The sequence below is a fragment of the Anser brachyrhynchus genome (genome assembly GCF_964034855.1).
Source record: "Anser brachyrhynchus genome assembly, chromosome: 9".
In the NCBI taxonomy this organism is placed as follows: domain Eukaryota; kingdom Metazoa; phylum Chordata; class Aves; order Anseriformes; family Anatidae; genus Anser; species Anser brachyrhynchus.
The window spans coordinates 22,553,988-22,577,747 of record NC_137703.1 but is presented as its reverse complement, the minus strand read 5'-3'; the positions used below and the strand labels follow the sequence as shown (position 1 = coordinate 22,577,747).

Here is a 23,760-nt window from a genome sequence, read left to right as displayed (position 1 = left end):
TTTGAGGGGCTGGTGGTGTTTTTATTTAATGGTGTTAACAAAGTAGGATATTAATTAAGGGTGTTTACAACGTAGGGTATGAGAACCAGTAAAGGCTGTTGTTTTCAGCTCCCCCTCCTCCAGTCCTCCCCAGTCTTGTATGATTCAGAGCAGTTGATTTAAAAGGGAAATTGTGCTTCAAAATGTAGAAACATCTGATACTCACTTTCCTTCAAGCCAGGTCTAAAAGAGAAGGATATGTTCTTCTCTACCAAAAAGGACTCCCTCAGCTTTTTTTTTTTCTTTTCTAGACTTTTCTGAGTCTGAAAAATTATAGTAATTGTTGTTACTGTTGTTTTTTCTTCAGGCTTGTAAATATTACAATTCCCAGTGGCACGTTGTGAACTACAAGTATGAACAGTATTCAGAAGACTTTCGACACTTACCACAGTAAGATCTAGCATAAGTTCTTCTTTTTTTTTATTTTTTCCTCTTAGGTTTGTGTCATTTTGCTGAGCTGTGTCCATATTTGCACTTTCTATCGTCTCCTATGCTCTGCTTGTTCTACTGTATTTATAGTGGTTTGCATTTTTAAAAAGGGGAAGAAAAGGTCCTTTAGCAAAAGTTCAAGACTCTGCAGAATTCAGTAGTATCAACAAACGCTATTAGTGCTGATTCAAATCTTGAGAGCGTATTTGCGTATTCAAAGCACAGTTGATACAGGGAAGCTGGCTTAATGTTTTCCTTAATATCGCATAAATGTCACTCACCTTTAACTGGGATTAATTCTCCTTTTAGTTACCCTGTCTGTCAGAAGAGTAAGATTTTGTTTAGGAGTTTATAGCTGCACAGTGCAGGAGATCTGGGTGCGATGTATACAGTGTGTGCAGGTACAGCACACACTGGGATATAAGGCTGCAGACATGTGCAGGTGTCTGGGTAAGCGTACTTCACTTCTGTGCTAGGAGGCAGCACATTAAAATTGGTGTAAAGGTCCTGGGAGGAGAAGGAACAAGTTCTTTGATGTGCGTGAAGAAATTTAGGAGCTCATTCCTTCTTGAATGGGTTTCTGCCTTTATTCACATTTCTGGCAGGTTTATATCTGGTGCCCTGAGGACTCTTGAAGAGTAGTGAATGATCTCACTGATCGCCCAGACAAACAGTGTTATCACCTCCTTGCTTGGAATTTGAGGCATTAAAATCATGATACCGGATAAAAAAGGTGGTTACAGGCACATAACACCAACCACAGGAACAGGTGCTTCAGATTTGGCTTGGATGCAAACCTGGTACTAGTTAAATCTATTGTGGCAGGAATAGATAAGCCGATACCTATGGTCCCTTTAGATATGTTTTTCAGAGGGTTTTGTGCTCTAACCCTTCCCCAGACTTACATTCTCTCTTATACATTGGTATTTTCACAAAGAGTGAATGCGGTAGTACAAAAAGCCATTAAAAGCAGTTTTGCTAATCAGTTATAAACATACCTTTTCTTATCTACCTAGTGCACTGATTGTTTTATAGAATTAAAGCATTTAGTGTTCAAGAAAAATGTTTGCAGTGCAGAAGTTTTCCATTTAACCTTAAGTATCTTCTGTCTTATAAAATACACATAAAATACACATAAAATACACTAAAATAGGCATGGTTGCCTTACTCTGCACAGAAGTACGTTTTAGCCATTTATGGACATCTCTTCGATGAAGGTTATTTTAAGATAATTAATATGATTGACTTTCATGAGTTCATGCTCTAGGGATGTGATGGTGTCTCAGGTGGTACTTTTTCCCAACTTGTGTAAAGGATGATAGCTAGTAATCTTGTTTGTCTGGTATCAGAACATAGCACTCAGGAGCAGTTGGACTGTGGCACTGCTTGATGCTCCAGCAGCCAAGTAATAGCAGGAGCGCCCATGTTTTGTTTGCTGAAAGTTGCTTTGGCTTTGGGCTTAGCATACCTTCAACAAAGCTGGTTTGAAGTCCACCACGTTTCATACCATTTCCATTATTACACAGCCTCCTAGATAGGAACAGAGCTCGATTTGCACATGCATGTTATGACATTCAGACTTTTAGATTAAATCTCCTCATTAAAAATGTGGCGGTTTGATACTTCCTTGTCATAGTAATTCTCTCTCTCTGATGATATCTCTGGATGCCCAATTTCCATAGTTTTTGGTTTTGTTTTGTTTGCACAATACTGTCCCACCATATCAGAAATCCAAGCATACCGTTGTATTAATTCTTTTTATAGGAAATCATCCTAATAGGGAAGGGGCTAAGTATTGTAGCTTTGCATCATGAGAAAAGAACGCCATTTATGGTGCCAGATCCAGTTGTGGCTAAAGGATTTCCATTCACTGAAGGTGTGCTGAACCTTCTCCGGTGGTTTTGAATTTTAGAAACACAAAGATTGGGACCCAGCAGCCTTCAGCAGTGCTGAAAGGAATTCACAACTGTTTGTACATTTGACATGCTGTGGTGTTTGACACAGTCATAGAAGATGTCAATTAATGGCTGCATAGGATAGCAAATTTTTATCAGATATCCAAGTTCTTTTCGAATATTGATCCTTTTTGATAGAGAAGTAGCTGCAATGTGATGCAGACCACCTGGAGCAGGCACAGGGGACTCAACGTGTCCGTGGTGGAGTTCCACTGAACTAGAGCTGTGACACTGGGGAAGAGCTCAACGACATGTGCACACTAACATGAACAAAATTTTAGCAATTGCTTTAGTTTTTCTCTGAGTGTGTTCCTCCTCTGAGGTTTTTCTCAGGTCTCTCTACCCCTTAAATTCCTCTCTGTGAGCTCTCACTACCTCTTTTTATACCATTTTTTATGCTTTGTGATGGTGTGTTCTGACTTCTTGAGCAAATGGAAGGGTGGAGGAAGAACTGGGCTTGCTTAGTTTGTGCGTTGTGGTGACAGTGTGTCTGGGAACAGAAATAGTCATTAGCAAAGTTTTTGCTGTCATTTAAAATGCGAAAACCTCTAACGCTTGGTAGGTATTTTAGGTCTGCTCCTTTCGAAGCCTGCATTTTTATATGGGTCTGAAGAGGCAGTAGGCAGAGGAAAAGAGGGAACACCAAGTCAACAGATTAATTCTTTACCATGTTTTATCTGCCTGCCCTAGAGAGATGAGCAGCATACCTGAAACGGTTCCAAGTTAGCAAAGGAGAAAACCTTATCCCATGGAGCATTACATGGTTTTGAATGTATGAGAGGCTCATGCGTGGTCAGTGAGGGAGCACTTCGGCAGGATGGCCAGTCATCCCGCCAGGTGTTTCTGTGGTGGTACTGCAGACTGAAATGTCCATACAATGGGGTTTTGCTAGTAGATGTAGGGGTAGCAAATTATAAATTATTGGCCCTTGGCATTGAGGCAGCCTATATGCATCCTTGAGAGTAATTTTCATAGGCAGAAATAAAAAGATTCATAATATTTTATTCAAAAAAAAAAGGAAACCTTTTTGCAAGACTTTTTTCTAATGATGCAAACTTCACACTGCCTATCCCAAGCCACTGACACCATCTCAATTCTATGATCTGCCAGCTTCGCCACCAGATTGTCTGCCCTTTTATGTCTCTTATATAGCTCTTCTGAGAGGACAGCAGGATTTCCTTCTTTCTAAGAAACGTGCCCTGTGCTCGTGTTTGCAGAAGGTCTGAGGCTCAATGGGACAGGCTCGCTTTCCAACTGCGGGGCAGCAGAGCTGGGCAGAGTTGCAGTGTCACGGAGGCAGGGGACCGGACACCATAGCAATTCAGCTCCTCCTTCCCATGCTCTTTACTTCCCCTCCCCTGTAGCATCTGTTTGTTTGTTTGTTTGTTTGTTTGTTTTTTGGTTGTAGGTTGCCCTACAAGCACTGCAGTGCATTTATAGCTCTGAATCATGAATAAGCCAAAAGGGTTTTGGTCTAAAAATGCAAAGGCTTGAAAGGTGGTGGGCTTTTTTGTTTGTTTGCTTTGGTGGTGGTGTTTTTGTTTTGTTTTATAAAATGTGGGATTTGGTTTGAGGTTTTGGGGGCTGTCTTCATTTGGGTAGGAGAGAGTGCCTAAGATTTTTTTAACAGCTATCCTTGGTTGTATTGGAGAACCTGCCATGGAATTCCATGTCAAATATTCTGAATGTTAACACTTTTATAGATGTCAAAGGTATCAATAGATTGTAAAGGTTCCTTTTATGCAGTATATTAGTCAGTTGTTTACACTAAACACTGAAAATGGAACAAACTAAAACAGAATAAAGAGTCCTGTATTCTTTTGTATCCTGTGTGCATTTCATTATGCTGGCTTTTCTGAATACAATGGGATGCTGAAGTCGTGATAAAACTGATTTTGAAATGGGAAAAACAAAGAGGAGATGGGTATTGGTTTTTATTCTAATCTTCCTGATCATAACTTGTGTATGAATGAACAGAAAATGAAAAAGGGTCAGCTACCTCTTTTTTATTTATTTTTGAAAGTAACACTGCATGCTAGCATGGGCTAACATTTGCTAACTTTACAGAGGAAACTAGCTTACGAGCTTGTGGTTTCTGAACTTCTGTTTGAATTTGTTTCCACGTACAACACGGTTGTGTTGCTTTGTTCATGTTCTAAGTCTGTGTAAATGACAGTTCCGTAAAGGTTGGCCTTCTTAATAATGGTTTTTAGCATGGCAACTTTTGTAGGTTTCAATGTCATAAGTAAAAGTTTTCAAGATGAGATTTTAATCTTCAAGAATTTGAAAACAATGTTAGTACTCTTCAGGCCACAGAAAAATCTATTTTTTCCACTTAAAAATATCTTTTATCATGTGCTTTTTTCTGGCTATTACTTAAGGTTTAATTCCACAACATACTAAGTACTTTGGGACAGTACAATTACTTATGTGCTTAAAAATAAGCAAGTGCTTAAGTGCTTTGCTCTTTCATATTCAGTTTTGTTTCATAGTCTGCATTATGGAGCTCTTAAATGGCACCACATCAAAAAGACATATATGTATTCTTAAAAATTACTGGAAGGCTATGCTCATTGTATTGAATAATAATGAAAAATCTTGAAATATTAAAGAAGTGTAGAAACTTTTACCAAAGCATTGTAATGTTTTTGTTAGTTAGAAAAAGCTCCTAAGCAGTTCATTCTAATTAATTTGATAGCCTTAAATGGGATCACTCTCTGGGAATTGTTTAGGTTTTGTTGCCTGCTGTGGTGAAAGAGCAGAGAAAAGAATAAGAATTTTTATTATTATTTTTTTGAATCTTGTTTACGAAGCTGTTGCAATTTCATATCGCTGGAAAAAAAAAAAAGAGCTTAAGAAAAAAGGTGTTTTATGTACATATAGTGATTTTTAAAGGAATGTAGAATCACGGCAGTAGGTGTTCTGAAGATGCCATGGGGACTCAGGATGGTGGCCTCTCTGAAATAGCAGGTAGATGATTGTATAAATAAGTAAACAAATATTTTTTTCTCTTTTCCTAGAAATGAATGTAGACCAGAGAAGCTGCCATCACATTCCTTTGAAATTGATCATGAAGATGTGGATAAGGATGAAGTATGTTTTCTATTTTTTTCTTTCAGCCAGGGAAGACTTATTTATTACTTTAACATCTTAAAATATAAAAATAAATGAAAAAAAAAAGATAATGGAGGGTCATTATCTCCTATAAAATATTTTATATTTTAAGTAACTTTGATGTTGGTGGAACAGCTTTGTCTCTTATGTCATCATGTACACAGCAGGCTTATTAATAAGTCTTATATTAAAAGGAATGTAAGGATGATTATTTGTTGTAAAGCAGATATTCACACATTACAGTTTTCTTTCGTCTTAATTCAAAAAGCAAGTGAATGCAATATTAATCACGTCTTTCATCTAGGATACAACTTCCCACTCATCTTCAAAAGGTGGTGGTGGAGGAGGAGGAGGACTAGCAGCAGGAGTTTTCAAGTCTGGATGGCTTTATAAAGGGAATTTTAACAGCACTGTAAACAATAGCATTACTGTTCGGGTAAGGGAACAGCATTATTCTTTCTTTATTCCATCTTGATTTATATCCCCCATAGAGACTTTTTTTTTTTGTCATTTATATGTTTATATCTCAGATTAGGCTTCATTACATTGCTGTAAATGTTACTAAAGTAATGTTGCAATTGTCTGCAAAATAGTGCAATTGAAATGTGAGTAGGAATTGCTTATTATTTAAACCCTGTGAATAAAGTATCAGTGAAAACAATTTGCAGTACAGCAATTCTCATTCTTTTTTTTTCTACTTCAGTCATTCAAAAAGCGCTACTTCCAGCTGACACAGTTGTCGGATAACTCATATATTATGAATTTTTACAAAGATGAAAAAATATCAAAGGAGCCAAAGGGATGTATTTTCTTGGATTCTTGTACAGGAGTCGTACAGGTAAGCCTTGTTTTATTTCATTGTATTTTTTTGGTGTCAGATAAGTAAGAATTACTAGAGGCACATGGAAGAATGCGTACATGGATGGGATAGTGATCTTGTTAGCAGATGCATGAAATGAAAACACCATTAGTTTTGCTTTTTTAATTGGTTGAAGTGGTCAAACTGACAGATTACAAGAACCTCAGATGAATTATGATAACAGGTCATATATATGTTCTTTGCCAATGGCACACATGAGGAAAATATTAAAATATTAAAAGTTTATTTTCACTGAAATTATTTTCTTAGCTGCCAGATTTTATGTTATGCTTACTAAGACCATGCTTGTTTATTGTGGGTTAAAGAGACTGAAGTTACAGAGCTTCATTTGTTACAGGTTGTAAATTAATTCTGTATCCTGAGTTCCAAAGTGTTTAGATTATTCAATAGACTCCTTGAAGATCATCATTTCTGGAGGCGATAGAGAGTCCTAGAAACAACAGATATGACAGAGCCTTATTGGTTGTTGTAGCTTTGAAAAATAAATAGCCAGAAATGTCTTTTTTTTTTTTTTTTCCTGAAATTGAGTTCTCAGTGTTTTTTCCCTCTAGCTGCTTTTCCTTTATTTCTATTAATGTATTTCTCTTTTTTTTTTCCGTATTAAACAAGATGTTATCTTAAATAACATGTTACTCTGTTCATCTAGCCCCACGTGTCACTACATAAGGAAATTCTTTTTTTAGCTATACTTTGTTCTTTACTTGTTAACCAGTAAAGTTTGGTAAAAACGCCAGTACTGACTGAATTGAGGGCTGCTTTGAAAGAAACCTTTCAGCTAATGCAAGGGAAGACCCCTAATAAACATAAGCTTTTCCTAGTTGGAAAGCTTCTCCTTCCCCCTAAATGGGCCCTTTGAAGCAAGAGAAATAATCAGTAAAGGTAGTTCACTCTGGGAACAAATACTTGCTGACAACTCCCGCAGATCCCTTTTCCTGTGTCCAGGAAAAGTACCAGGCTCCGTAAGGAATGGCAGCTTATCCTGCATAGTTTAAAGGGTATTTCTTTTTTCAAGCAGGTGTAGGAGAGGACAGAGGTAAATTCGCGGAAAGACAATGATGTCTGCCTCTGTCAGTCTGCTGGCTTGAAAGACCCTAACAAGTAGACTGGAAGTGTGGCAGAAGGAGATGCTTATACAGAAATCCTGTTCAGAAATGCCTGAAGTCTGCAATGCATGCTTATGTTAGAGTCTAGGCTTTGTGTGTTTGGGATGATGGTCTCTGTGTAGGAGAGGTCCTCTGTGCAGTTAGAGAAATACTGGTACTCCTGTAAAGAAGTTCCTGCTGTTAATTGACTCTCAGTTGTACAGTTAATTGTGGCTCAGAGGGTGTTTATTTAGCTGCTGTCAGTTTTGGACAGGAACTAATGTCCTTGATCTTGTGTGTTGGTATTGCCCAGTCATTTATAAAATAGGACAAAAAATAGGAAAAAATAGGAGGAAAAAATGACTGCTTACTTTTGTTTGCTGGTGGTGTGTGTTTTCCTTTAAGATAGGTGTCAGCCAGAACTCTAGTTAAGCCCTGGATGTCCTGGTAGTGTGGTTTAGTGTGGTTTTAGATATAGATTAAGTACTGTCTGGGGGGTGGGGGTAGGGGTGAAATGTCTTGACTGCAAGATTTTCAGACTTTTTAACTGAGCTATGACCAAAAAATATATATATTTGAAATAATCCTCCTGAACTTTGACAGCTGCCTTCTAAATCTACAGAATACCTGCAAATTGTCCACAACACCTCTTGCCTACCACCAGCCACTTGTTTTTTTATTATTCTTGATTGACATTCAAAATGAGATGCATAAATTTATGAGCTGCCTTCACTAGTCATAAGTGATCCTTAGCCAAGGCGATAATGGTGCAAGTATCATCAGCATCAAAATCTCTCTGTTACCAAAAATGTGATGAACTTAGAGTCATAAGGCCGAAAAACAAAACCTTGCTTAGAATTGTCATAAACAGGAAGTTGTCGTAAACATAGAATCTGGAAAAGAGATGGATAAATCTGAAGGTTTGGAGGAACTATGATGTGAAATCTCTGATTTTATGAGTTTTACACCGCTATAAATCATTTAACTCAACAAGAATGACTTTGAGCTCCTGTTTGATATAGGTTGAGTACCTAGACTGCAGTAAGCGTCCTGGAGAAACCATCTCCAGATGAAATGCAAAACACCTTCAAAACACTTCTGTTATTTTGAAAGAATGACCCTGCAGGCATTAAACTTAGCCAGATGTTTCATTTATAGCTCATCCGTAGTTTCTTATTGAATCTTCTATTGTTTCCTTCTGGAAGAAATTTTAAACTTGAAATTAAGTGTTGAAGATTACAAGTCAACCTCAAGGTCCACACTCCATATGGAAGGACTTACAGAGAAGAAAAATGAGAAATGACGTTTCCCCACCTCAATCCCCAACCCCCTTTAGCTGATGAGGAAAGAAAAATAGTTGGCTTTAGATTTGAAACAAAGACTTTGCTGTAGATCTCATCTGCTTGCCAGAAGTCTGAAGTGCAGATGGAAAAGTGGATATTGAAGTTTTCCTGCCCTAATGTTCTTAAGATTCAGCATGCAAGATGTATTGCTCTCTTAGATAATGTCTGATAGTGTTACAGTACCTGATTTAAAGATCTTGGCCATGTCTGCAAGGGGAAGTACATAATTCAGACAAGAAGTGCATTCATCACAATGCTCTTTGTACACTTTCTGAAGATAAATTGAAAAGTAGCGTTTTTCTCTATGGATTGTGCATAAATTCATATACGTGATCCCCTTATACAGATAAAGTTATCTTAAAAGTTTTGAATGGGCACTGGACTAGGATTTTTGGCATAGTTTTCTTCCATGTCCAATTTTTGTTCAAGCCCTTGTGATTTATTAGCAAAAATCGATTTCAGTAAAAGTTTAGTTATTGTTTATATTAATTTGAGGTAATTGCAGTGAGCGGAAGATTAGAGTGATTTCACTGTGATCAAAAACAGTATCAGACACCCAAGAATGAATTGCTGCAAAACCCAACCCTATTCTCTCCCTGTGTAGGCTGAACTAAAATGTATATACCTGAAAGAATAGTTACCTCAATAAAGTGCATGAGGGAAAATGATTTCTTACCAAGAGAATTTTCAGTAGCAGAATTAAAAAATAGCACACGCGTGCATGTACATATACTCCTGAGTCGGCTTGAAAAGCCCAGATTTGACTGATTCCATTGACCCAAGTAACTCCAAAAATTTAGTCTTCCTGATTCCTGAGCTGGGTCATGAGGTGTAATATAAGGACTGGAGCAAGTGATTAACAACAGGTTGGGCAGGAATCTTCTAAATCATCTCTGCCACTGGAAAAAAAGTGTGTTCATGGAACTTTATTCTCAGTATCCAGTGTTCTCCTTCACTGCTCATCAGCCTCAGATTTTGCCTCTGTTCCTCGTACACAAAGGAAGATACCGCTATGATCTCACCTGCTGGCTCAGGAGGTGTTCTTAGTAACTTGTTGATACAGGACTGCAGTTGTGTGTATTGAGAAGTAGTTACGGTATGTAGAACTACAGGGCACCGTTGTTTTATTTAAGACTGTGAATTAAGAAAAACTAAAACTAAGTGAAATAAGTGAAATGTCCAGTTATGGGCTGGATGAATCAGTTTTCATCTGTGTCACTTTAAGGTTAGATGTGTCAGTAATGCCCTAATCGTAGATGATGGCAATTTTCTGCAATATTGAATGTAAAATAGTGGCACTGATGTTCATAGACAGTAGTTGTGAAAATTAGATTATGTACTGGGAGGAGGACATATCAGTGCTTGTTTCAGATTTAAACAAGGGGGAGAGACAATTGATGCAGCTGTCTCGATAAGACTAAGAGATAGAAGCCTCACTGATTTGATAAATTTGAGGAATGAAGGATATTATATTGGAAAATTGCACCATTTAATTTTATTGCGCTATTTCAGTAACTAAGCGCCTGTAAATTCTCGTGACAGAAAATGATGGATTAACCGTCTACAGCAGGTACAATCTGGTGATACAGAACAGAATAAATCTGTTGCCAATACAATGGGCATTGATTCTTATTCTATACTTGACAAGGATAGAATTGCAATGTCCGGACAACAGTATTTTCACCTTTGGCCTCCTGCAAGGAATTGTTGAAAATGCCATAGCTGTTTGTAAAATCATTTTAATGCCTTAAAGTGTCAGTGCCTAACGGAAGCACCCATGGGAATATTTTCCTGTGGAAGATTTCATCCTATTTAAATCTTCTGGAGAGATTTACCGTTTACTTTCTATTCCAAGTTTAACTGATAATATCCAAAAGCTCTTTCAGAAAAATACAAAAATAATAAAATTATACACAATATCTTTTTGAGTGTCTGGTGCTCTGGTAACTTATAGGAGACTTGGCTTTAGAAGGGTTTTGTGTAGGCGACTTTGAGTCACGTAGCAATGCTGTCCTTTCCCCATCAGAGGTCTCTTCCTATTCCATTTAGGAGGTACTCCCTACTAAATGGGTTTTAGATACACAGATTAAAACTAAATTGATGTAAATGTTTGTTAATATCACAGTACTTGAATTTTCTTTAAAGCCAGTTAATTTTGCTTTATTTATTTATTTATTTATTGAGGCATAGTTGTATAGAAGTCCATCTTATGGATACCTTTTTTTGGTACCTTTTTATAGTTATGGTGTTTATTTTTCTTTTCCTTTTGTTCCAACAGAATAACAGGCTTAGGAAACACGCCTTTGAGCTGAAAATGAATGACCTCACATACTTTGTGCTGGCAGCTGAAAACGAGCAGGATATGGATGACTGGATTTTCACTCTCAACAAAATCCTGCAAATAAATCCAGAGGGGACCATTCAGGAGAGGAAAAGTGCAGACCTCACTGATCTGAAACTTGGTAAGAGTAAATAATCTTGCATTGTTTTTTAAATCAAATGCAAAAGAAATGAACCTTCAGATATCACTATTGAATCATTTTAACTGCCTTAGTCTCTAATGGATTCTAATCCATTAGTACCTATTGATTTCTAATGAAGCAGCACCAGTCTTTTGGCAATCCCTGAACAATGTCAGCTAACTACCCACAGATCATTTTCAAAAGGCTGTGGGAGGGAGGTAAGCTGCTCCCCATAAAGTCAGCAGGAACAACATGGCTCTGCTTTGCTTATACAGCTCTTTTTCAAGAATAGTCTTCTCTGTCGATGATCTTGCTGGTACTTTATGTTTTACCATCTTGGGAGTCTGAAAGTTTTAAAGAGTTTTCTGCCCGGGAGAAGTTCTTTTTCCAGCATTTTGTTTTCTTTAAACATCTGGAGCTAATAATAATTAAAAACAAAAAAATCCCAGCTGTGGTATATTGCTCTTTCCTTGGAAGCTTATTGACTTTTCATTTCTTGCTTTTGTGAGTTTGCATATGAATACCCTTTCACTGTGGAACAAAGAATTAGATGCTCAGTTATACTGTACTCTTTATGAGGCAGTAACTCATCCTTTCACGTAATAAATCCATGTTCGGTTTGGATGAACCCCAACTAAAATTCTAAGACTGAAAGCACTTGAAACCTTAACACAGATTTGAACTGCTCGTACTCTGAACTGAATCTAAGCTTTGAACCCACATGCATCTGAATCTTGGGGAAGTTCAGAGCTAATTGAAGTCTTTACCCTGATGCTTATAATAAATTCTAATTTTGGAGGGACAGGATACTCTTCATATAGCCAAAGATGTTCTTATGATTTGGAAGCACAAGAGACTTGCACGTCAGAATCAGAGAATTACTTTTGAAAATCCCACCCATAAGGGATATTAATGAAACAGAAAGAAAAATGTGCATAAGAGGTCAAAGACGTAAGGCTAACAGAAAACAGAAGTCTTTACTGGTAAAAGCCCTGATAACAAGCAACAGGAATGTGCTATGGAGTTAACTTGTCAAAAGGCATGATGCTTTCTTGGCAGAAGAGTCCTAAATGGCTGTAATGACTTACTTCACATTGGGCTGAATTACCTACTGAAAGCAGAGTGGTCCCCAGTGAGAGAGTGCAAGAGCCAAATAAAAGGTTTGCTGTGTAGTGTTCTTCTCTGGATACATAGATTTTCAGCTTGTAGAGTCCAGACTACATCACTTCCCTTCCCAAAGAGTGGGTCCAATCTGCCTCACTGACTACGCTGAAAACTCTGTTCACCATGTGTCCAAAATCTTTGGGCTGGCATAAATTCTCTGTGTTGCATCAGGAGGGACTGGGAGAGCAAAGGAAGGTGTTTCTATTGTGGGCACAAATATTTGTCATGGATGGATGTGCCAGACACTTCACTAAGTAGAGTCAGGCATCTTGCTTAAATACCCACTAAGTTATAGCAAACACCACTGGGGGATGAGGTTCAAAACAGAGGTTACTTTAGTATCTCTTTCATTTGATAGCCTGATGATACTAAAGGGAAGAAAAAGCACTAGTAGGTTGGGGATAGATTTTTAAAACCCAGTGGAAAGAGCAAGTGTAATAAAAAAATTTGCTTTTTTTCTTCCCCCACCCCCCTTTTTCAAGACCCTGCAGAAGCCTTGGTGAATGATGATTGCTCTCAAGAAGAGACCGACTCTTCAGAGAACACGTTGCACCCAGACTTTGCAAAAGTAATGGATATTATGTTTTTCTTTACAAGTGGAGTGGAAAGTGCTACCTAGGTCAAAATGCTTACTAATAGATGATCAATAATATTTCGAAAGGTTTAAAAATACCATACGACCCATTTTGAGTGTTAGAGCCATGTTAAATGGTGGGAATAATTTTCTTTCTGAAAAGTTGGTGGCTTTGTATAAATGAAGAAAGCTCCACTGGGTGTAAGAAAAAAGATACTCACTAGAGGGGTTTGATTTATACCGGTGAAGTCAGTAAGGGTCTTATCCCTGCAGTTATATGTGAAATATTTACTTTTTTAACCTGTATTTCAGCAGACTTTGGCCATCAGACATCCAAGATTTCCTGTGTGACTTGCAGTACTTCAAGGAAATGAGCTGTCAACTGCTCATAACCTTCACTAATTTCATTGAAAGATACATGTAGTATCAGGGGAGATATTTTGTCCTCCAGAATTCATAAACTACTTCATGTGGATGAGATAATTGTAGAAGGTGCTAAGAAATTTCATGATGAAAAGCTAGGTTGGAAATACGTCACTGCTTTTCTTAAAGGAACACGTGATCTGTTTGTAATCTGTTGGGCAGCTACCCGCTGTAGCAGTAGCGACAGTATACTGTCTATATACACAGCAAAATCCTCTCTGAGGATGTAAATCCCAGAGATATGAACCAAAAACTGTGTATGCAAATGAGAACAGAATTTGGTCTACACTTCACTTTAGGTTGTATTCATATTTATGAAGTGGTCACACAATTAAAACAGCAACAACATCAAAGATAAAACGTAATTGAGTTCATGTGTACAGACAGCAGTGGTATCTGATCTTGTCTGTAGATAGATGTTTTCTTTACTGGAAATGGTTTAGTTAATGCAGGTACATCAAACTGATAACTGCTAGATCTGACCACTGGTGGCCCTCAAGGCTAAAATAGATGTTCTGCAAGTTGTACTATGCTTATATTGCTCTTTATATGGTTAATTCCTGTTCTTCCCCCTTGCTCCATATGCCTGGCTGCAGCAGTGATCTGTGATCCCTAGTCCATGGCAGGTACATCTTGTGTACATCTTGAGCCACTATTCTGACATCTTTCACAATGGATTCTGTGGTAACATATATGAACTTCACAATTGCTCCTATTTTGGGTTCGTTCAAAGTATATTGTGGACTGGAAATCCTGCTTCACAAGCATATAACCTTCAAAGAATGTTTGAAGGTGCTTTGGGATATCTACTGCAGAAATGAGGAGTGTTATTACGAGTGAAACATGAATCATTTATTTAGAGATTTAACAACTCTATGGATTTCTGTTCTTGTGCAGAAAATTAATTTATTATCTGTCACAACAGTACATCACAGAAACAGAAGAAACAGTGAAAGCCTCTCGAAATACGGAGCGACTAAATCTTTTCTCCTTGGATCCTGATATAGCAGTGAGTGAAAAGATTTTTTTCAAGTTCTTAAAAGTTTTTAAATACAGGTGCTGATTTAACTGGGTTAGTGAAGCCACCAAAGTGGTTGGGAATTCAGCAAGCAGCTGAGTATGCCTGAGACTTCCACCCTGTGCTGATCTCACTTGTATACGCAGGAGTCTTAGATGTAAGAGAAAAGTAGAGTGGAAGCGACATTTGTTTTCAGCTTCAAAATGAGTGGGGAAAAAAGTGCTGTCTCTGCTCTGCAGAGGTTTATGTACAGACTCTGCCCATATCTGCACACAAATGGTTGCAGTTGGAAGGGACTTTTGGAGGTCATCTTGTCCAATCTAGCTGAAATTTGAATCATTAAAACAGAGTGAAAATATTACAAGAACAGAACCTTTTCTTGTATGGGGAATGTTGTAAGAACAGTGCTTTCGTTGTTATTTATTGCGCTGAATTTGACTATGAAATGTGAATGGTTGCAAAAAGCAGTGGGAGGTACAATTGGAGGTATAAAAGTCTATGTACATGAAAAGTTCATCTGTAAATGTAGGAAGCGCAGATTGCTTTTCCTTTCTTATCCTCAGCTTGCTTATCATTCAGCATTAGAATTCATAATTCAAGGAATGTTACTGCTTGCACTGAATGTACATTTGCTGGTGATTTAATTGGAAATTTTATTTTAGTTGAAAATTCTTCCAAATCTTTGGTCAAATCAACTGTAGCGATAGTAAACACCTCAAAAAATTTACGTAGTTTGGGATTATCATGCTTTTTCCATATATAACTAATCACCCAACTTATTTCAGTTGTTGAATCCTCAGAAAAAGGAGTTTCCAGGGACCAACTCAGCAATCAAGCCATTTGAAGAAAAACCTGCAAAGAGGATCCTGATAACTTGCAAGTCCCTCAGTTTGAATCTCCAGGCCTGTGTTACTGAAAATGAAAATGATCCTTCAACCAATGTAAGCTTTGTTTGTTTTTTCCTCCTCCTCCCCCTCACCCTCACCACCACTCCAGAGAAGGCTTCCTGTGCACATATTACTTCTGGTAATAGGATGTAAAAGGAAAACTAACATGCTCACATTACTGTATTCACTCCTCCCGCTCTGCCCATCTCTTTGAAATGAGTGGTGAAGCTGAGGGAACCTTACAGTAAACATTTTGAAGCTGATTTAGATTGCAGACTTTTAGCTACAGTTGAATGTGGAATTAAAAATGTTAAGACCCTTGACGATCCTTAACAATTGCTATAAGAACAAGTTTAAGCTGCCAGTACTGTAAGGAGGCAACTGAATATCAGTTGCTGGTTGATTGTGCATTTTTTTGTTGTTGTTGCTCTTCAGAGAGACTGGGGACCAGTCAGATGAAATTACTGATGAGAAGGCAAAACAGAAAGGACTGGATGCTTCATCTGGTAAAAAAGGACCAGCAAAAAAGAGAACAAAACAGATTTTTTTTCTTATTTTTACTTTAAGAAAAAAGGGCAGGGAAAAGCAAGTTGTAGCTGTCAATCCATAGCTAGTTCCATTAGTTAGTTCTCCCTTAAAGCAGAAAAGTTCTGAGAAATTAGTGTCCTGGCAACTCAACTTTCGTGCATTACATATGAGGCTTTGATTATTGTTTTTATTTTTTTTACTTATTTTCATTTGCAGATGACCTCTACAGTGAGTGCATATTCAGCATGATGTAATCAATACTTTTTTGGCAGACTGGAATAGCTGTTTAAATGAAGTCATGATAACAGTACTAAGGGCATGCAATAATTCGTTACAGAGTCTGCAAAAGCATAGAATATTGTACCTGCTGATGCATTGTTCATTATCTCCAGAATTTTAAGATTCTGATTTCCAGACAGCTCAGAAATTGTCATCATGAGTTGGTCACTCTTATCCTGACTGATGTGTTTCATCAGAACTGTGAAGGCTCTGTAGAGGTTATTTGCAGTCATAGGATTTAATTCCTTGTTACTATGGGATAGAACAAGTGGGTACTGTCAGAGCTATTTGAATGCTCTCGGATTCCTAGCAAAATGGAACATGTGTTTCCCACTGAATAATACACCCACGCGTTTGTGTTTCTACCAGTAAACATTTTTCATCTCCTTACATTTGTCATCATTTTTGTGTCACATTTCTTATGATCCCTGGAAAGCCCACCTCACTATCCCTTCATTTATAATGATTGCGAATCTACATTAAAATAATTCTTTGAAGTTTCTCTGGGTTCCCTTTCTTACTATAGTTGTTATCTGTGACAGATACATTCGTGTTCTTTTTCTGCAAGTTTCTGTGTTAGCTGCCATTCGTTCTGGCTCGGTGTCAACACACTACCTCTAAAAGCCCTTGGAAGTTGGAAAAAATGTTGCCAAAGGTAGGGGACAGGGGTTTCAATTAATCTCATAATTGGTAAACAATCTTTGTTTGCTTTCTTTTTTCTAGCTGCGTGGGCCTAATAAAAGATGGAGTTTAGCCTCTCACTCTCAGTTAGTACTATGTTTTATATCTGGTGTTGTTTTTTTCCAGGTAGAGCCTTTCTTTGTGAGTGTGGCACTGTATGACGTCAGGGATGGCAGGAAGATCTCTGCTGATTTTCATGTGGATTTGAACCATACTCTTGTTAGACAGATGATTTCAGGTTCTTCATTTACATTAGAAAATGGCACTGTTGAAAATATAGATTCAAATGAGATGGAAGAACCAAAAGTCAAAGGGTTCCCAGAAGAATGGCTGAAGTATCCAAAACAGGTATTCCATGTCTGACTTGCATGACTTAGTGACTCGCATCATAGTTCAGTAGTAGTATTCATTTTCATCAGAGAATTTCTCTACTAGGGGTGGTTTATTTTTTCAATATTTTTGTGCGTGTGTGTGTGTGTGTATCAGTGGTGCTTGTATAACTACACAATATTTACAATCAAAACTCAAAAAAAATTAGGGTCTGTCATTTTGAGAAACCACCCATGTTTCCCGCATTCTTTGGGTTCTTTCTCTGACATCTCCTAAACCAGCCAAACAAAATTGTAACTTAGTCTTATCTATCCTCTGTATTAATATCAAAGTACTCCCACATTCTTGCTGTTACTGTAAACCTCATCCCCCCATTCCCTTTACATTACATATTTTCTTCCCAGTCATTCCCCTGAGGTGTGGCTGATTTAGACCAGTGTTTAAGCATTGTACCAGAGGAACAGTTAGGTTAGGTGATGCTAACATGGTCGTATGTTTCTTGACTAGAGGATCTTTGCAAGATGCTTTGTGTGCACAAGCTTACTGCAGTACTAACATGAAAATTTTAGTTTCCATCTGGCTGTCTTGGGAGTGTAGAGATACATCCTCTGTAATTTTTTTTCTGAATTTGTTTTGATGGCATTTCCATCAGCAAAGAGCACTGGTAGCATTTAATTTCTCCAGTATCCCTATGTACCTTTTAACTGCTCTCTTTTTTATTCATAGGCTCTTTTCTCCATAAGTAATCCTCACTCTGAGATTGTATTAGTAGCAAAAATAGAGAAGGTGCTCACAGGAAACATTGCCAGCAGTGCTGAACCGTACATTAAGAATCCTGATTCTTTTAAGGTAATGTTACAGGAACATGAGTTCCTTCTTTGTCAGCCTATTGGAAGCTGAAGACGTTGCAAATTCTGCTTGTAAATCTCACCAGTTTGTGGTTGCTGAACAGGGCACGCTCACATGAGGCCCACCCCTAAGAAAGCAAATGTCAAAACTTCATTAACTTTGGTAAGATAAAATCCTTACGTGCAGTAACCAATACAGTATGACAGATGTTCTCACCCAGTTACACAGAATGAAAAAAATACCATTTTGACTGCAGCATATAAATCAATTCATGGTGCATTCCTTTGTAAATTATGTCCCAGCAAAGTGAAATTCTGTTTCAGTAATCTTTTAGAAATTATAAGCTAGTGCTTTTTGTATACTCGCATAACTGGGGTAGGCACCTATCTGTGTTTCTCTGAGAACAGGCAGTGCATTTGCATTGGGTATATTGCAGCAAACTGGAATAAAAATTGTAATTAATACAGTTCCGACTGAAGGGATGCTGATGGGGTTTAATTTGTTAGCAGTTCTGTGATGCTTTTCCTGTCCATCCCAGAACTTTCTGTCATGGACAGTATCAAGCTAAATTATTTTAGGGCCAGTACAGCCTCTTCAGCAGAGTGGTACTTGGGCATACTCTGTGCTGCATTGTAGATATTACTATAGATATTACTAGGTGAAATAGTTAATATTTTCCTTTTTTTTTTTTTTTTTTTAGTGTGCACAGAAAGTGTTAAAATCAAATAAACAGTTCTGCAGCAAGCTGGGGAAATACCGCATGCCATTTGCTTGGTCAGTGAGGTATGTATTAATTCTTCTTATAATCTGTAGAAATACCTTTTAGCTTATTCCGCTTTTGGATGTTTTTCCTTTTTTTCTTTTCCACTTTTTCTGCCTCAAGCTAAGCACAGCTTTCTGTGTGGTGCAGGACCCCAGAAGATCCTGCAGCTTTATTATTCCATTGCCCTATTTTTCACACAGATGAATGTTGGTTACTTTCTCATTAAAAGTGACTGTGGTGGAATCTTTTCTATAGGTAAGTAGTAAAGTTGCCAGAGAGTAGCAGAGGTGATTGACGGAATATCAACTTATCATGAGCTGCACTGGTGATTTGGTGCTAAAAATTGCCAAAAAAGATTTCAAAATCAGAGTTTTCACAATAATTTCCTACAAAGATAATTACTGTCTGAGACAAAGACGTAATGACCACCTAAAATACAGATGTGCAAGTCAGAAGCTCTGTTCTAGTAATGATGCTTGTTGTATTTCAGAAAAATCTAACCAAGAATCTGGAGGTTAATGGTGCCTCCAAAACAGCACCTTGATGGTGGTAATGAGAATGCTTTTTTAGGTCCTCTTGCATTTTTAGTGGCTACTAGGTGATAGAGACCTGTTACTTTCTTGTCTGGAAGGTCAGTTGGGTTTTATTGCTGGTCACTGCAGTGGCAGTATTTGATTTTCGTTCTCCCTCTGTTCTCCTGGATAATTTGTTTCCTTTCCCATGGGTCACTGTATGGTTTGTTCAATGCCACTTGCTGGTCTCATCCTCAGTTTTTTTTCACATGCTTCTTGGTCACCTTCTACCAAGTCAACTCCCCTAACCATATATGGCTTTCTTCCTTTCATTATCCATTTAGATTTGCATGTATTTTTTTTTCTCTTTCCTCCTCTCTGTCTTTTCCTTTTCAGTCTTCTGTCATTGCCTCAGCTTGCTGCAACCCTGCGGTAACAGATCTCTGTCTGAGCCCCTCTGCGTGTCCCTGTGACAGCTCTCTCTTCTTTCTGTCATGCACAGAGTAAGAAATATGTTATGTCCCCTACAAAAAGGAAAGCTATCCATTGCCAAGTGAAAGCATTCCCCTTCTTCTGTGGTGTCTGTTCTGACAGTGGCAGGCCTGGTGGAGGGCTGCCTGAAACTGTAGGAGGGAAGAAGGAAAAGAGCGTTGGTGAAAATGTCATGCTGCGGCATTGCCCGTGCCCGTTAGGGAGAGCTGTGTTCTTCTGGTGTGGAAGTACAGAGCTCCAGAAGTGCTTGGTCTGCCCCTAAACGTGTAGGTGAAAGCTTATGTTTTTAGAACATGATGTCTAGATGGCAAAGGAGAAAGCACGCACCAAGGTATGGCTGTTTGAAGAGTCATTTATTTTTATTGACATAAATTTTTGTCAATATGCAGTAGGAACAGGAAAAGTACGTGCATGCTCAGGAGAAAGGCAGATAATGTGTTTTGATCTGTCATAGCAAACTCAGGGATGTTCATTAATATTTACTGGTTCTGTGTAGCCAAAGGACCGTTCAAAATGATATTGATGGGTGTCTCTTGGTTTGACAGGGCTACTTTTAGCATGTAATGGATGGTGTGACAGCAAGGGGTGCAGGCTGGGCACCAGACTGACTTGAGGCTTTTTTATTAACTCGGTCCTGGCTGACTGTTGGTGGTGGCTGTACCATTAGTGATATGTCCTCTAACTCAGTCATTATTTGTGTGTGTGCATGCCTCAATACAGTGGGTATTGGATACCTGGGAGCCTGAGTATTCCTCAGCCTTCCACTGTTAGTCTGTTATCTTCCTCAGAAAATAAGACTGAAACGACCTTTACATCATATGATTGTCTAACCAATATTTCTGGCTGTGATTTCCCAAATATAAATGGGAATACATGCTTGTGGTGCTAGCAAATGCACAACAATTCAACGTTTCGCAGACTTACTGTGTGTGCATTAGGCAGGTGGCGTGCATGTGAGCAGAGGATGTACCTGGGATCTGAGGACATCCCTCAGCTCCAGCAGGCAGTATTTCTGGATGGCATCCTAACTCAGTGCTTCACCGCCCTTAACATTAAAAAGCTTTCCTTCCCTCTGTAGGATTGACCACAGAAAATATACTCAGGTGTACTTATCAGCTCTTAAACCTTTTCATAATTAATCGTATCATGGTGGTGAGATAAAATGATTTAAAAATCACTGTCCACCAAGTGTGTGAATTTGCTGGTATCAGTGGAGTTGCACAAGGAACTTATTTAGTTCATTGGGTCAAATTCAGCCATCGTTTATATCTGTTTATGTATTAACATTACTCAGGACTCTCTTTGGTAAAATCAAAGTATAATTTGGCCCTATAAAATCTATTTCTATTTTCATAGCTTGAAAATAGAAATTTCCACAGGATGCTATCATACTACAGGGAAAAACTGGTTTGGCTATGATAAATAGCAAAACTGTGGGTTTGGAAATGTGTTTTCCAGTTAGTTCATTCTGGCATTAGCCACACTCCTGTTTTGCTGTGGAAATTTTCCTCTTTAAAGCAATAGCAGATGGTCACAATGTGATTTTTACGTATACATTTAGCGAGCCAAAATCTGGCAGTTGAGTATTGTGCATGTGACTGACAATCTTAATTATCTTCTGTGGCATTCAGTTTGTTAGCATCGTTCAGAAGGATGACTCAGGGTTCCTCCCTGATTTCTTGCTGGTGCTGGTGTGCTCTGGTGTCTGTATGCTCTCAGGTATAATTACATTATATGTCAGAATTACAGGGTGTCAAATTCATCTTGCCTTCTCATATTCCTGCCAGAACTGCCAAAGTTTGCAAATATGTGCCTGATCTACATACTGTAGACGTTGGGAAACTTCACTCACAGAGATTAGTTTTTACACTCTGCTTTTCCTTCAAACCTTCCCCACCCTCATAAACGTGTTTTAGAGCCTAGTGTTTGGATCCCTCAATGGTGTACGCAGCTGCTGGTTAGGTTCTCAGCTGGTGCAGGTTGGCATCACTGAAGTTAGTGAGGCTGTGCTCATTTACAGTAGCTACAAACCTCACACTGCTTCCCTAACCCTGAGGGTGAGCAATTTTTCCACAGATTGTTAGCTACTATTAAAAATATGTTTCGGTGTTAAATGATGAGTACTGTGTAGGTTTTCTGCATTTAAAGAGTTGTTGTAATTGTGGACTATTGGCTAACAATATCAGAACAGTAGAATCATAGAAACATTTAAAATACTGAATAAGTATCTTGTTTTCTTTAATGAAGTCCATCAATTACTTTTCCCCCGAATTAATATATTTCAAATTTCTTCAGGATTTTAGTTCTGTGAAATTTTTCTTATGGAAATCCACCTAATAAATAAATAGCAGGCAGTAAGGAATCATTAATACATTAGATAAGTATTGGACTTCTGGACTGGTGAAGTGTTTTATTACATTTCCTTTGGTTTTACTTGTCAGTTGTCACCCTACAATGCCTTCGGTGTGTGCACTGTGAGAAGGAGCTCTCTTGCTCCATCAGTGCCCAGCAACCTAAAAGGATCTAGTGAAACATGGCAGTGCAGTTACTTAACTGCAGGTGTAAAACATAGAATACTTGTTGCTCTGGCAATTCTTCAGCTTTAGTGAGGCCAGGAGCATGGAGATACTGTATAGTTTTGCTAGCAGAAAGCAAACTCTTCCCTGAACGCACAAAGCATACCTGTTTGTAAGAGTTAGCTTCTTTTTAGTGGATGTTTAAATGGCACCTGTAGAAGCAAGAGCTCTTGGAGTAAGCTACTTCCAGCACAGACTCGGTTCTTTTGGCACTGTGAACTTCCCCAACCCTGTTTTGGTAAGTGCCTCCATACCCCCACGTGCTGAGCAGTGGTTAGCCTGGACTGGATTTAGTTGATGGGATCCTGCAGAGGCTGGGTTTGCTCAGCAATCCCCATGCAGAGCCCAGTGGCATGGCCAAAACCGCTTACTGAATGGCTTAGCCCACTCTGTTTGGAGAGGAAGGAAGCAATGCTGAGCCCAAAAAGTATAATAATGTCACCAACGCTGTAATAATTATTAAGTCTTCTTTCTTTTTTCCAACAGCAGTTTAATACGATTTGTGAAATAAGTGGTGGCTGCCAGAAAATGGGTCCATTTTCTCCCTAATAACTTAAGATTTTTGTCAGTGCATGTTGGTGTGGACCTTATTCCCTGTAACTCTTGGAGGCAAAAGTCTGATAGAAGAGGGATGATTATTCTCTAGTTACACAGAAATGAAATAATAGTGTTTCTCTCAGTTAATTAATTTAGGACACGGTGCATTTATACTCATCCTTGGGATCCTCTTCCAAAAGTTTACTCCATTATTTTGCGTCTGGCAACAATTTGTGCTGGCATCAATTCCTCTTCTCATTGGCAGTGGAACAGAGAAGTAAATTAAAGAAGAAAGATTGGCCAAATGATTCATAGAACTGCACTTAGCATCAAGAACATTTTACTTTTGTTAAGCAATGTTTTTGCGTACAACAGTTGAATCCAAGGTTCATTAATTTGGATAGCTGTTACATTATCCAGTCCAGCCAGTGTGCATGTGACCCTTGGGACTATCCACAGGGCACTGGAATGTCTTAATTAAATCCTGCAAGTGTCAATGAGCAGGGATGGAAATATCTGAGCACGTTTTTCTGTGCACACAACAGCTGATACTTATTGTTCCCAGATATAAACGGATATCCTTTTTTTCCATCTCATTTGGCACTTTGTAGCTGGTTCACCAAAAACGTAGCTGATGCTCCACGAACTAGTTTTGTGAAGGAAAGTTAAGCTGCAGTGAGTTGGTATCGTGCTTCTGGAGGACACAGAACAGAGTTAATGCATAGGAAAACTCATTAGAGGTCTCTACACTGTTTCTGCAAAAGCATATGCTTCTTTACATGATGAGATCTAATGGTTGGCATTTGATGTCTTGCTAAAATTTCTATTATTTAAAATTATCAG

The 23,760-nt window shown here is 38.3% G+C and overlaps 1 protein-coding gene across 13 annotated transcripts in view; it reads left to right on the top strand.

The window, feature by feature from the left end:
- DOCK10 (dedicator of cytokinesis 10) overlaps positions 1–23,760 on the top strand; it is a 152,103-nt gene that overhangs the window by 70,115 nt on the left and 58,228 nt on the right. For all 13 annotated transcript variants that reach the window (XM_080603754.1, XM_080603753.1, XM_080603746.1 and 10 more), the window contains exons 4-14: positions 347–429; positions 5,444–5,516; positions 5,842–5,973; positions 6,241–6,375; positions 11,121–11,304; positions 12,951–13,036; positions 14,391–14,474; positions 15,269–15,424; positions 16,985–17,206; positions 17,915–18,037; positions 18,738–18,820. In XM_080603754.1, the coding sequence (XP_080459880.1) occupies positions 347–429; positions 5,444–5,516; positions 5,842–5,973; positions 6,241–6,375; positions 11,121–11,304; positions 12,951–13,036; positions 14,391–14,474; positions 15,269–15,424; positions 16,985–17,206; positions 17,915–18,037; positions 18,738–18,820 (1,361 nt within the window). The remainder of the gene's footprint in view (positions 1–346; positions 430–5,443; positions 5,517–5,841; positions 5,974–6,240; positions 6,376–11,120; positions 11,305–12,950; positions 13,037–14,390; positions 14,475–15,268; positions 15,425–16,984; positions 17,207–17,914; positions 18,038–18,737; positions 18,821–23,760) is intronic.